Here is a 15,183-nt window from a genome sequence, read left to right on the forward strand (position 1 = left end):
TGTAAGTATTTCCTCTTCATGCCATAAAGTTCTTATGATAAGTTAGAGCCGTTATCAGCGCGACCGTTTCGTGTTTTTCCTGTTACGTCGGCTGGTTGATCCCACTCGTTCTCGCTGCGTCGAGGAGAGCGTTCTTTACTTTATATTCGCATTGCACATTTGCTTTAAGATGGAAGGTGTTAGTTTAGCATCTTAAAATGATGTTGTACATCCATATGAGTGTAAAGTGCTTAGTTTTCGCCACTTTTATGGCCAAGATGACCTGACGCAGCGCACACTCGAACCCCCCGCCCCCACCTTCGTGTTCATTTTACTGCACGAATATGTATGTGTGTCACGTGACTCAGAGTGAGTGGGCGGCGATCGGGCCCTTTTTTAATTGGCAAAATGAAAAGTTATCCGTCTGGAAATATAAAAAGAAAGAAAAAAAAAAAGCAGAAGAGGAGAAAAGGAAGCAAGACAGCTGTGAGTGTACTATGTTACTGTAGTTTTATGTCCTAATGTAGTTGAAGCACTGCAGACTAGTAGTAGTAGTAGTAGTATTTTTATGTCCTGAACCAATTAACTGCCTTAACTTGTTGTAACTACCTTGTTAGCGTTTGCTAACAGCATTGCAGCATGCTAGCGTTTCTTCATACATAAAGATGTTACCTAGAACATTAAATCAGTGTTTAGAATCACCATACACACTGATCAGCCAGACTGATAAGATGTTACATGATTCACTTCTGTGCCAGAATTTTATCCTTATTAAGTAAAAGCAATATAACTTACCAGCTAGTCAGTAGAATACGGTATGTGTAAAGGTATGTGTACTAAGCACAATAATAATAATAATAATCTGAAGTACATTTTGTTTATTAAGGCAAATGTGTGTAAATAATTAAGGATAGTGTGAAGTGAATGAATAATGCAATTTGTGGGGGGGCACTTTGAGTGTCCAAAAAAGTGCTCTATGAGAGCGAGGCGTTATTAGACTTTTATTAAATATGCTATTGCTACAAGTCCAACTGTCCCCCTTACTTGCACATGCTCAAAGGGCCCCATGTTGCCTGTTGCCTGGGGGCCCTGGGGATGCTTGCTACGCCTCTGTGTTCATGCACAACACTGCATGGGACCCATGTTGATTTCTCACAAGAAAATCCGCTGTGCATCCGCCTTGCAGGACAACAATGAACTTGCGATGCTGTCATAAATCGTATTTCGAGCATGTCCTCATACGTGGGGACAAATGACGAGTCCAATTTTACGTCGTATGTCGATGCGATCGTATGTCGAGATACCACTGTATTTTCTTAACCCTATGAACTAGGAGTGGGAACCCCTTGGTACCTCACGATACGATACGATTTGCGATACAAAGCTCACGATAACGATGATATAACCATACAACGATTAGCGATACATTGGTCAGGAAATCATTCTATGATATTCTACAAACAACTAAAAAACACAAAAACAAGCTTCTGCTGTGAATTGGAATGAGTTTATCACTAGTAGACATCCAATCCATTTGAACTGGAAGGGTGTCAACGAATGAACATTCGCTGCAATCCCTCCCACTTCAAACGTATTGAACGTCTATGGCCGTCAGTGGCAGCCAATGCCTTGCAATGAGCAATTTCGGGCCATTGAAGGTCATTTACCTGTTGATTTTGGGGTATTTTATGGGTCACTTCCTGTTTATTTTGAGTTACATAACAGGAAGTGACCTGGGAGTCACCCAAATAAATAGGCAGTGACTCAAACGCAACAGGAAATGACCTGTAAATGCCCTAAAATGAACAGCAAGTGACCTGTAAATGCCCTGAAAATCGGACAGAATGACTGTGAATGCTCTGGTTTTGAATGAACGAACGTTTCTCATCTAAATGGATTGGGCGTCGAGCACCGTCAATGTAGCCTTAGAGTTAACCGAGACACTATTATGGTGGAAAATTTTGGTAGCAACATGTTGGTTCCTTTCTATTCATTTATTTTTTTCGACATTGACACCTTTTTAAAACGATATCTTGATTCTTGGCAGAAGCATATCGATAACCTTTGGGGATACAAAGTATCACGATAGATCATCATTTCGATATTTTGTCACACCCCTACTATGAACTATAAAATCTTTTAACACATTGTCTACCATTGATGGTGATAGATGTACAATCCATTTGAACTGGGAGAGTTGCCAGCCTTCCTGGTTCAAATGGATTGGACATCTATCGCCATCAATAGCAGATGAGGTAATCATCTATTTGTCTCCATGGCAGCTTTGTGAAGGGCTACCCTCCCAACTCTCCCTACATTGGCAGCTCTCCGACACTGTGCCATCTCCTTCCACAGAAAGCTCCATTTTGTTGCCTGCGCCTTGACAAGGTGAGTGACATCTCACACAAACACACAAGATGGAGTGCGTAAAACATGCCCTTCCTTCATAATGATCCCTCACAGGGCTGCACACACAACAGCTTCGAAGACGCCAAAGCCTACGGTTTCAAGAATAAGCTGATTATAGTGTCTGCTGAGACGGCAGGAAACGGTTTGTACAATTTCATCGTCCCCCTGCGAGCGTACTATAGACCGAGGAAGGAGCTCAATCCTATTGTGCTTCTTCTGGACTATCCGTAAGTTGTGTGATCCACAAGTACAATATTACAGTAAGTTACTTCCATTATCTCTCACTGGGTTAGTCCATTTATTTATCCCCACAGGCCAGATAACCACTTCTTAGAGGCCATATGCTGCTTCCCGATGGTGTACTTCATGGCCGGCACCATTGATAAGTATGTAAGGGGGTCACACTCATCCATCCTTTTATAAATTCACAAAGAGCTGGGCAATTTTAATATGGACAAAAATTTTGAGTTATTACACATACTGAGCATTAAAATTCAAAGTATGGTCAATTTTGTTTTCCGAACATGCTCGCTAGGACGTCTATTACCGTCAATGGCAGCCAATAAATTAACAAGGAAGTGACCCAAAAATGCCCCAAAACAAACAGGAAGTGACACCAAATCTACAAGAAGCAGCCATAAAATCAACAGGAAATGATGGAAAATGTATAGGAAGTGACTGGTGATATTAAAATGACATGAAGTGACACAAAATTAACTCATCGCCTGCCATTGACAACAATAGACGTCCAATTCACTTTTACTGGAAGGACTTGCTGTAAATGCTCATCTTCCAGTGCCATTGTCGTCCAATCCATTTTGACTGGAAGGGGCAAATGAACGCCAGTAAGTTAATTTATTTGGCTGAAAATTAGAGATGTCCCGATCCGATATTTGGATCGGATCGGACGCCAATATGGGTAAAAAAATGTGCATCGCTATCGGATCGGAACACGGAAAAATTCCGATCCAGACTTCCGAGCCAGTTTTTTTTCTAAACCCGGTCCGGGTTTTCCAGCACACCAATTGACCTAATCCATTCCAGTTTTTGCTTCGGTTTACATTACCGTCTCCCAATTTACCGAGAGACTTTATCGGTAAAAATGTGAGCTGTGTGGGATCATTTCACCTTAAAGGACGACAAAGACGAAGAGGCAGAGTGCAACATATGCCACAATAAAGTCAAGCGTAGTGGTAAAGCTGTAAGAAGTTTTAATCCAACCAACCTAATCAAGCATTTAGCGAAATGCCACCACAAACAATATAAGGAGTATGTTAAGAAAACCGAAGACAAAAAGAAAGGTCCTACGCAACTAACACTGGCAGAAACTTTTGCTATGCGTGACAAACTGGCACTCGACAGTCCCAAAGCCCAGGGAATAACAAGAGTCATTGCCGAAGAATTGATTCTGGATGACGAGCCATTATCTCTCGTGAGTAAAGACGCACCATCCAACACTTATGCTGCATTCCAGAGAAGTGGGAAGTCGGATTTATCCCACTCAGATGGTACCAGTTCCGACCTCAAAGTGTTCCAATCAAATGTAAACAACAACGATGGCTGATCGCGACGAGGTGTTTTTTATTTTGGCCATCCAAAGACATTTTGACCTCCAGCGAACCTGCCTTCCTATAAGCGATCAAATAGTAGAGGAAAAACGACGGCTGCGTTATAGCCCACACTGTAAACTGCCTGTTTTTAGTTACATCCTTTGCTGATCGTCAATATAAAAACATAGCACAACAAAGATAACTCACTGTATGAGGAAAAAAATACATGGCCTCTCAAATAAACTTGATTTACTTCATTATTGTGTTATCATTCAATACATTTTCATTAGCGCCATTTTGTCCAGTGACGTCAGATTGAAACAACTTGGAAGTCGGGGTAGTTATTTTTTTTCTCCGACTTCGCGACTTGGACCTCCCAGTTCGAGTGGCGTTCCAATGATATTTTCCTAGTCGGAGGTCGGAAAAGTCCGACATCCCACTTTTCTGGAACGCAGCAATAGACCTGGGTAATGCCAATATTCAACTCACGGCTTTAGCTCAACTCATGCCGCTGGATAAAAAACACAAGAATACCTGACTACTGCTGACAGCCGCTACAAACTACGTCAACGTCGTTTTACTGGAGATAATAGATATAATATGTATATAGAACTAGACAGACTCGAGTGCGTTAGCAACATTGAAGTATTGAAAACCAGATGCGTTAGTAAACAGCCGCCATCTTAAAGCAGAAGACTTCCCTAGAGGGCTGTTGTGAACCTTCCAACCGAACCTAATTAACTTTTTATCTAAACTACCCCTAAATCGGCAAAATCTTGACTTGAATCTATCTTCAAAACAGTTTTAAAACTTTCACATGTTGAAAGTAGACAGAAGGGAAATTATGGAATAACCGGAGCAATTTTAACAACTTTTAACAGTTGATTCGCAAAATTAAATCATTTGAATGTAGCTTAAAGCTGCTGATACAGAATGGGGACTTGAGTGTTTTATTTACTGTTTTAAAATGTTAACTTGATACTGAAATAGTCGTTTATTTAAACCTGAGAGGCTTTTTATTCAATTTTTGTAACTAACGCACGAAACATTGAAAGCATTTAATAGCTTGGGGGATTTGGGGGATTTTCCACTGAGGTTGTTGGTGTGTTTTGCTTTTTTAAGACAGTTTACAATATTATTTGCATGTTTTACTGACTGACTATGCCATTTCTGTTTGTTATTTATAATGTTTTGTGTTTGTCACTGAATAAACAGGTCAGTTTCTTGTTACCAACTGTTGTGTGTTATTCAAACTCACCTAATTCAGCTGGCTAGATGTTATCAAGAGTACTAAAACCTTTTTCAACATGAGTCTGACAACTAAGTAAGGAGGCTAAATAACTTTTTAAGCTTTAACACATGCTCAGATAGGTCGGTATTGGTACCGGCCAGTATCGGTATCGGATCGGAAGTGCAAAACAATATCGGGATCGGATCGGAAGAGCAAAAACCTGTATCGGGACATCCCTACTGAAAATAATACATTCCCATAAATCTCAAAAACTCATTTTGGTCCACGAGCCAAAATGAGTTTGACACCCTTGGTATAGACAAGTTTCCGAGGTACTTCCGCTTGACTTTCCTATGTCTGCAAGCAACATCCGTTTTAGAATTTCTCCATCCAAAACAACAGTAGAGCTGGAGTAAGATTACTCATCAAAATCCCTACATCAAAACCATCAAAAAATATGTATTTGACTTTGTTTGAAGTAAAATTCTATGTTTCTCTGTTCCTAAATGGCTCAGCTTGGACAACCTGCTACAGTGTGGAATCATCTATGCCGACAATTTAGTAGTTGTGGACAAGGAGAGCACCATGAGTGCAGAAGAAGACTACATGGCCGACGCCAAAACCATCGTCAACGTCCAGACTATGTTCAGGTAGTGGGAGAAAAGAGGTTTAAAAGAGAAAAGAGACTTAAATGTAACTGGTCACAGGAGTGGATACCCGTTAGGCAGTTTAAGTTCAGTGTCTGAAATACACAAATAAATAGACAGTGGAAGCGTGTTGCCTTTGCAAGAACCATCCAATAATCATGTCTTTATTAACATCCCAAAACTGTATTTTTTTTTTTAATCTCCATTGTATTTACTATGTTCATCTTTTTGTCTTTTCAGCGATTAAAACATTAAAAAATATTTTGTCATCGAAACAAAGTCACATTCCATAACACATTTCAAACATAACCAATATTATCTTTACATCTCTGTACTACTCATACTATTATAGTATACATCATGTTGCAGTAACTGCCTTATTGTAGTGGCACAGCCGATGTGTTAACTATGGCTAGCAAACAGACATTAACATAGGCATTACAACATATAATAATTATAATAACAACATTTAACTAAATAATATTAACCACGATATTTACACTACACAATGTACTTCATCATTGAGTCCACTCACGATTTGACGCTTACGCTGCAGAAAACAGCCTCTCACATACACAGTGAGTTGCCACAGTTTTGCAAGTAACGATGATTGAACAGATTTGTGCCTTTGAACGTAGAGCTACAAAGCTGCTATGGCAAGATCAAAGCTACAAACCTGTCAATCATCGTTAACTTTTAGTACCAAACTCAAACTGGACAGTTTGGCTGCACTGCTTAGGTGAGAGGAAGTGGCGCTGTACGAGCATGAAGCAGAAAATCATAAATATATTTTTTAAAATTAAAAACCCAATTCCTTTTCAGCCGATTCCGATCCTCTGAGAAATGGCGCGATGTCCTATCACGTGATCGGATCAGGACACCCCTAGAATACACAATTGAAGCGTGTTGCCGTTGCAAGAACCATCCAATAATGGCGTCTTACCGGATGTCACCGCTTCATCAGATCAAATGTGTTTTACACAGAAGGCGACACGCTAATATTTCCCCCTACTGTCCTGACTGGCCATTGCACCCAACATTCATATCACAGTATAATGTCCATCTGAAATATACAGTGGGGCAAATAAGGATTTAGTCAACCACCAATTGTGCAAGTTCTCCTACTTGAAAAGATTAGAGAGGCCTGTAATTGTCAACATGGGTGAACCTCGACCATGAGAAACAGAATGCGGAAAAAAAACAGAAAATCACGTTCTTTGATTTGAAAGAATTTATTTCCAAATTAGAGTGAAAAATAGGTATTTGGTCACCTACAAACAAGCGAGATTTCTGGCTGTCAAAGAGGTCTAACTTCTTCTAACGAGGTCTAACGAGGCTCCACTCGTTACCTGTATTAATGGCACCTGTTTTAACTCATTATCGGTATAAAAGACACCTGTCCACAAGCTCAGTCAGTCACACTCCAAATTCCACTATGGCCAAGACCAAAGAGCTGTTGAAGGACACCAGAGACAAAATTGTAGACCTGCACCAGGCTGGGAAGACTGAATCTGCAATGTTGGTGTAAAGAAATCAACTGTGGGAGCAATTATTAGAAAATGGAAGACATACAAGATCACTGATAATCTCCCTCGATCTGGGGCTCCATGCAAGATCTCACCCCGTGGCGTCAAAATGATAACAAGAACGGTGAGCAAAAATCCCAGAACCACACGGGGGGACCTATTGAATGACCTACATGAGTTGGGACCACAGTAACAAAGGCAACTATCAGTAACACAATGCTCTGTTAGGGACTCAAATCCTGCACTGCCAGACGTGTCTCCCTGCTGAAGCCAGTACACATCCAGGCCCGTCTGCGGTTCGCTAGAGAGCATTTGGATGATCCAGAAGAGGATTGGGAGAATGTGTTACGGTCAGATGAAACCAAAATAGAACTTTTTGGTAGATACACAGGTTCTCGTGTTTGGAGGAGAAAGAATACTGAATTGCATCCGAAGAACACCATACCCACTGTGAAGCATGGGGGTGGAAACATCATGCTTTGGGGCTGTTTTTCTGCAAAGGGACCAGGACGACTGATCTGTAAAGGAAAGAATGAATGGGGCCATGTATCGAGGGATTTTGTGTAAAACTCTCCTTCCATCAGCAAGGGCATTGAAGATGAGACATGGCTGGGTCTTTCAGCATGACAATGATCCCAAACACACGGCCAGGGCAACAAAGGAGTGGCTTCGCAAGAAGCATTTCAAGGTCTTTGAGTGGCCTAGCCAGTTTCCAGATCTCAACCCCATAGAAAATCTGTGGAGGGAGTTAAAAGTCCATGTTGCCCAATGACAGCCCCAAAATATCACTGCTCTAGAGGAGCTCTGCATGGAGGAATGGGCCAAAATACCAGCAACAGTGTGTATAAAGCTTGTGAAGAGTTACAGAAAACGTTCGGCCTCCGTTATTGCCAACAAAGGGTACATAACAAAGTATTGAGATGAACTTTTGGTATTGACCAAATTCTTATTTTCCACCATGATTTGCAAATAATTTTTTTAAAAATCAAAAAATGTGATTTTCTGTTTTTTTCCACATTCTGTCTCTCATGGTTGAGGTTTACCCATGTTGACAATTACAGGCCTAATTTTTCAAGTGGGAGAACTTGCACAATGAATGGTTGACTAAATACTTATTTGCCCCACTGTAAATATATATCAAACACCTGAACTAACACACATATACTAAATTATATTTTTGTGGGTGTCCCATTTTCATTCATCTCTGTGATTGGTTATCAGACTGTTCCCGAGCCTTAGCATCATCACTGAGCTCACGCATCCATCCAACATGAGGTTCATGCAGTTCAGAGCCAAGGACTGCTACTCGCTCGCTCTTTCCAAACTGGAAAAGGTGAACTAGCTGAACGTTAACAGAACCACTCAAGATCCAGACACACCTTAATGTAACATGATCTTGTTTATTCCAGATAGAACGAGATAAGGGTTCCAATCTGGCGTTTATGTTTCGGTTGCCATTTGCAGCTGGCCGGGTGTTCAGTATCAGCATGCTGGATACACTGCTCTACCAGGTGATACAACAATACACTCCCAAAGACCAGCAGATATTCTATTTCCTTTCTTTTTACTTTGATAGTCTTTCGTAAAGGACTACATGATAGCCATAGCAAGGCTTCTTCTCGGTCTGGACACGACACCGGGATCCGGCTATTTGTGCGTTGTGAGTACAACAATCAAAAGAAGATGCTTTCCAGGTTCCTTGCTTTGACGAGTCTCTGCAAATTCCCTCAGATGAAGATAACAGAGGAGGACCTTTGGATCAGAACATACGGCAGACTGTTCCAAAAACTATGTTCCTCCAGTGCCGAGATCCCCATTGGGATCTACCGCACAGAGTCGCATATGTTCTCCACGTCCGAGGCAAGTTTGGCTAAAGTTTGACAGCTCGCGTTCGCTTTGGCTGTCTTTTTATTTTGATTTTAATGATTTTGCTTGGCTTTGTATGCACCCATTCTTTCTTTTGTTTGGATGTGTGTTTGTCCTTCTCTTGTTCCAGTGCAAGGACAGTTATGTTCAGGTAAGACTGGCCTGTTTCAGCTCTCCTACCCCTCTCACAGTGTATGGAAGAACAGGGTTCTTTATCATTTTTGTCATTTCATGACTTATTTCCCATCAAAACATTTTAGAATAGTCATACATTTTTGACAGTCAAGCTTAATATCTTGGGTTTGACATCTTATTCACATTTCATCCTATGGGTTATTTTTATTATATTTAGACGATGTACACAACTAAGCTGCTACTGGAAAACAATTTCATTTTTGCTGAATTCATGCAAAATCCAAATAAGACCTTAAGTTTTTTTCTCTGCAGACTACCGTAATTTTCGGACTACAATATACAGTATGGCGCACCTGACTATAAGCCGCCACCCACCAAATTTGACACAAAAAGTTTGTTCATAGATAAGCCGCACCGGACTATAAGCCGCAGCTGTCCAAACTGTATTATGGGATATTTACACCACAAGATATTAACCGGTACCACTTTCTTTGACATACGTCATAATACTGTCATAATTATGACATTGTCATGAGCATCAATGAATGCTTACGACAGATGTCATACCTGTATAATGTCATCCGGCTAATGATCTCACTTTTGAATAGATCTAAAAGATCCAAGCTGGACATGAATGTAGTTGGTGACTAAATTTGCTGGATGAAACGTAATGATATCTGTCATAAGCATTCATTATAGCCCATGACTGTCATGTCATAATTATTACTGTCTTATGACACCGCTGTCAAATAGAGTGGTAACTATTAACCCTAATAAATCAACAAATAAGAATGACTATACACCGCAGAATTCAAAATGAGGGGGAAAAAAGTAGCGGCTTATAGTCTAGTCTGAAAATTAGTTTTTTTGCAAATAAAGCTTTTTTTTTTTTTTTTTGCCCAGTATACAGTATAATTATTGCACTGTAATATTTTTAACAAAAGTCACTTTATAGCTGGCATATATAAAAAGTACTGCAAAAGTAACAATATACAGCAAAATGGTCAGGTCTTCAGACCAAAATTTTTTACTAGGAACATAGTGGCCCCTAACTTAAAATTTTAGGGACGCAAGCAGAAAATTCGGGCGCACACTGTAAATCAACACTATTAATACAGTATATACTACTATTACTTCGACATTCATTCTCGTAGTAATAGTTCGACTTTTTTTCTCATATTATTACAAGAATAAAATGTATATTATTACGTGGGGCTAATATAGCTGAATAAGCAGCTTGTGTTTTGAATCTTTTTCAAATAAGGAAATCCTTATTATTTTGCCTTATCTACATCAAATTATTATCCATAGAATGATTTATACTAATGCTTCGTCGTAGCTCCCAGCTAAGGTACATGTACGCAAAGTGTGTAGCGGCTTACCCCTAAGTAATAATACGACTTTTTTCTCATGGTCATAGTAGGACTTTAAAGAGCATACGACACCAGAAAAAAAGTCTTAAATGGCATTATTATGTGAATTAGAATCATATTTTGAGACGATTCGACCATATACAACAATTTAGCAAAGCGCAGATGACGAGAAATTAGTCTTTTAATCTGCCGGTTAGCCACGCCTACAATTATAGGGCTTTAGCGTCCCCAACAGGTGGATGACGTCAGCGGTAGACTAGGCTCATCGGTTTTACTATTCAGCCCATTGAGGGGGAATTGTTCAGAACGAGGAAAACGAGACGAAGAGAGCTGCAAAATGTCATTGTTTCAGTCTCTCTACTCCCAATATTTTTACAGGATATTCTTTTTATCCAAGTATTTTCCCCAATAGCTATATAAATGGCTTGAGAAGGACCAGTCAGCCCGTCGAGGGGGAACTATTCACAATGAGGAAAACGCGACGAAGAGAGCGGCAAAATGTCATTGTTTCTGTCTCTTTACTTCAATATTTTTACAGGATATTCTTTTTATCCAAGTATTTTTCCCCAATAGCTATATAAATGGCTTGAGAAGGACCAGTCAGCCCGTCGAGGGGGAACTATTCACAATGAGGAAAACGCGACGAAGAGAGCGGCAAAATGTCATTGTTTCTGTCTCTTTACTTCAATATTTTTACAGGATATTCTTTTTACCCAAGTACTTTCCCCAATTGCTAAATAAATGGCATGGTCATGACAAATAACTTGTGCTAAATGGAATATAAAATCATAAAAATCCATTTATTCAAGACGACATGGCAAAATTACTCCATAATGGTCAAAACAGTCGACTTTACCTTTACTGTCACACCTGCCGAACGATATTTTATGACACCTAAATCGGACATATGTCATTTCCCTTCCCCGGCTTCGGAGAATGTAAACAGACCAGAAGGAGTGACAGCTAGCCGACATGCTAACCCGAACCGAGGGATGTTTCAAAGTCTTCGAAGTGGAAAATCACACATAACTAGCCTGGATTATTTGACATGACGACCCGGTTGTCGAGTTTCTTTGCGGATCGGCAAACCGCCCGGCGGAGAGCAATTTACAGTTCGTTCCCTGGAGGAGGGTGGCTGGAATTGTTGTGTAGCTAACGTGCTAACTGCTAATGAGCGTGAGGATAGCTTTTTACATGCCTATCAATGATCAAACGTAAGTAGTCCTTTATTTAAAGGAATTTTATAGTGTTTACTTTGTAATCACTGTATTCGTATTTGACATAATACAAAACAAGATGTTTACTCACTTCCTTGTAAGTCCAATGGTCCCACAGTAAATATCCACGGTGAATGGGAACCTTTTGAAACTCCAAAAAGGCGCATACGCCTCTCCCGCATACAGAATGATTTTTCTGCAGCCGTTTGGCTGGCGTGATGCAAAAAATAAAAGTATTAATCCGCAAAATCAGCTGAATCCTTCGTCCTCATACACAACAGTACACTGTAGCGTGAAGAGGACGTCTTCTACCGTACACGTCACAGCGCCCTCCTCCTCAATGCGAGACCGAAGCCGGAAGTCACTCATTTTCCTGGCGCGGGATTCAAAAAACTAAATAAATATAGCAATCGCTTCCACACACATCCAAGCGGTCCATATCATTCAGGAGCATAAAATACCGCGTGTATTATGAAATAAACATGCTTTTTCGTGTCACAAGCACTTTAATCTCGTAGTCCTTTTTATTTATTTTTTTATTTGGCCTTAATACTCCATCGTAAATGTAGACTGTCACGTTCTGAAATACTTAATTAGCCTTCATTTGAACATCATAAGAAGCAATTTTGCTGCAGCACGATATGGTGGGTGTCAGGAAATAAAAATACAACCAAAAGTCTTCTATTCTAAAGACAGTCACAAAAGGAGAAGGAAATCTCAAATCCGTATCAGCGGGGTTTAACGTGCACACGGGGTTCGGCAGATGCGAGGCCCAGCGTCGCAAGAGTCTCCCCACCTGTCGAACCCCGCGACGCTTTTTTATCTGTCAAAGTCAGGTCAGAAACATGTCATAATAGTGGGTGTGTGATGCGCTATGATTGGCTAGTTTAGAGTGAGTCAGCTCTAACTGCTTCTCCCTATTTGGGGTTTCTCAAAACTGGATGCTTACTGCGAAACAGAAGTGAAACTTATTACAGCTCATCTTGGAATTTTCCACAGAAAAGCATTGTGACTTACGACCTTGAGAACCTGGCCGTGGCTGGCACCAAAGGGAGGGAAAATTTGATAAGACAGTCAACAGAACCTCTTTGCATTATGTTCAAAGAAATACAACACACGAACCTGGATGAATAGTCTAACAAATGAATATAGTATCACACCAGTTATGTGTTTTATAAGAATGAATGAAATATATTCTTTCACAATGGGGCTGTCTGACTCTGATGGCGCCATTACCACCACAGCTTAAAAAAATCCTAAGGGAAACCCTGTTATCCGATATCATTTTTAAATGCTTTTATCAGCTGCCCAATAATATTGTACAACTCCAGTGTTTATGCTTCCCAGATTCCGATTCTTTTAATAGGCCGGGGGGGATTGCATAGTTTATATTAATTTATTAACTTCTCGATGATTTATTGAATTATAACTTTCAATTAGCTCTGTGAGAAATTCATCGCAAAGTTATTTTTAACTTGTATATAAATATCAGTCCTTGAACTTGAATATGATGAAGTTTCTTTCCACAGGAGTGTACTTTCACAAAGATGTTTATTTTTCAAAAGGTCACGGAGAAAACATTTACACATAATCTTTTGCCTGTGTTTTAGAGTGTCTTATGGTGCAGGCATTTTTACATGTTATGGAGCTCCCGCTAATAGGGTAACCTGGTGCAGAATAGCAAGGTGTAAAACCCAGTCGAGATTAGCAGCTGGTACAGTATAAAATCAGAAACAGTTTTTGTTGAGGAAATATCATATCTGCCTTCTCAGGCAGCAAGCGTGAGCGTTCTAGACAGATCGTGTCTCCTGCAGTGGAGAACACACGTTCACTGGGCGTTTATGAAACTTGAACGCATAACAGCTGGTGGCTGGTGCTCACAGCAGAGTAGATTAATAAACGTCACATATCACTAGCATGTGGAAAAAAAAAACCTAATGGTGCACATTGATACCATGGAGTATTGGGGCAAAATTAATCACTTTTAAAAAAACGACTATGAGAAAGTCGCAAATATTACGTAAGGGTAAGGTAGCTATGAGCCACTACGCACTTTACATACATGTACCTTAGTTGCATTAGTATAAATTCTTCTGATTGATTATAATTTGATCTCTTAATACTGTTGATTGTAACGGAGGCAGCAACGAGCTAAGCAAAGTACGTAGCTGCTTGTATAGCTACATTAGCCAGATGTAATAATACAATTTATTCTCGTACTATTCCATCCATCATCTACTGCTTAATCCGGGGTCGGGTCGGGGGGCAGCAGAAAACAAACGCGATTTATTGTTTTACTTGCCTGCTTCTGACTGGTTAGAGGTCTGGCACAGCGAGTCAAATACGCGGCAGTCAGCTATGCACTACTCGGCTCTTGTATTTCATGAAGCCGGAGGTCTTTAATCATATTAATCTTGGAGCCACCTTTGCATGATATAGCTGTGTTGCAAATGTTGCACTGAACTGACTTGTCAGTTTTCTTTGTGAAGTTGAGCCAAACTTTTTAGCGCTGCCGCACAGTGACTACGATTGAAATCAAGTTGCAATGCACAAACACTTCATGTAGCTTCTATTTCGTGGTGTTCGGCAGCTATTTTTTCCAGTCGGCGGTCAGGGCATCGAAACTTGGAATTGAAATTTTATAAATTCGGACGGTTCCGGGAGAACCGGAGTGTTAGTCCTGAATCCCATCGATGCTTGATGCGCAACCCTACTTCTCAGTTATCTTCAGCCCTAGAATCGCTCTTTTTTTTCCTGGTAACTACTTTAGTTGCTAATTTTAGGGCTGAAGGTAAAACCCATCGGCTGCTAGTGTTCTTCTCCTAGCGCTCCTCCATGCATGCATGGCTTTCCTGAGCCTTATGTTCTCACTGGAACAGAAGTTATTAATTAAAAATTATTAATTATTATAATAAATTATATTATTATTATATTATTATAATTAAAAATAGACATTGTTTAACGCTTACAATTTCTGTGCATTTGGACATGGGCATTAAATTAGCTTCAAGTGGCATCAAGAGATTTGCTAATACCTGTAGAAACACTGTTTTTTGTGACTATCAGCTCCAACTTGTGATTGTGGTTGAAAGCTAAAGGCTAACAAGCAACTAGCTAGCTAGAGAATGTGAACCAAAAGTCATCCTCATCAGTTTCATCCTCATACGTTTTAATTGTAACTAGTGCTGCAACAATTAATCGATTAACTCGAGTATTCGTTTAGAAAAAATATTCGAATGAAACTTTATTG

General features: G+C 40.1%; 1 protein-coding gene across 18 annotated transcripts in view; it reads left to right on the forward strand.

The window, feature by feature from the left end:
* The window catches only part of LOC130912782 (potassium channel subfamily T member 1-like), a 196,142-nt gene that overhangs the window by 149,300 nt on the left and 31,659 nt on the right, over positions 1 to 15,183 (forward strand). For 11 of the 18 annotated variants that reach the window (XM_057830805.1, XM_057830813.1, XM_057830815.1 and 8 more), the window contains 9 exons: positions 2,262 to 2,367; positions 2,443 to 2,615; positions 2,703 to 2,774; positions 5,685 to 5,819; positions 8,564 to 8,675; positions 8,752 to 8,853; positions 8,919 to 9,002; positions 9,074 to 9,202; positions 9,339 to 9,359. In XM_057830805.1, coding sequence (XP_057686788.1) covers positions 2,262 to 2,367; positions 2,443 to 2,615; positions 2,703 to 2,774; positions 5,685 to 5,819; positions 8,564 to 8,675; positions 8,752 to 8,853; positions 8,919 to 9,002; positions 9,074 to 9,202; positions 9,339 to 9,359 — 934 coding nt within the window. The remainder of the gene's footprint in view (positions 1 to 2,261; positions 2,368 to 2,442; positions 2,616 to 2,702; positions 2,775 to 5,684; positions 5,820 to 8,563; positions 8,676 to 8,751; positions 8,854 to 8,918; positions 9,003 to 9,073; positions 9,203 to 9,338; positions 9,360 to 15,183) is intronic. The other 7 variants (XM_057830823.1, XM_057830809.1, XM_057830816.1 and 4 more) reach the window with 1 other exon arrangement.

Source organism: Corythoichthys intestinalis, chromosome 3 (assembly GCF_030265065.1).
Source record: "Corythoichthys intestinalis isolate RoL2023-P3 chromosome 3, ASM3026506v1, whole genome shotgun sequence".
Classification (NCBI taxonomy): domain Eukaryota; kingdom Metazoa; phylum Chordata; class Actinopteri; order Syngnathiformes; family Syngnathidae; genus Corythoichthys; species Corythoichthys intestinalis.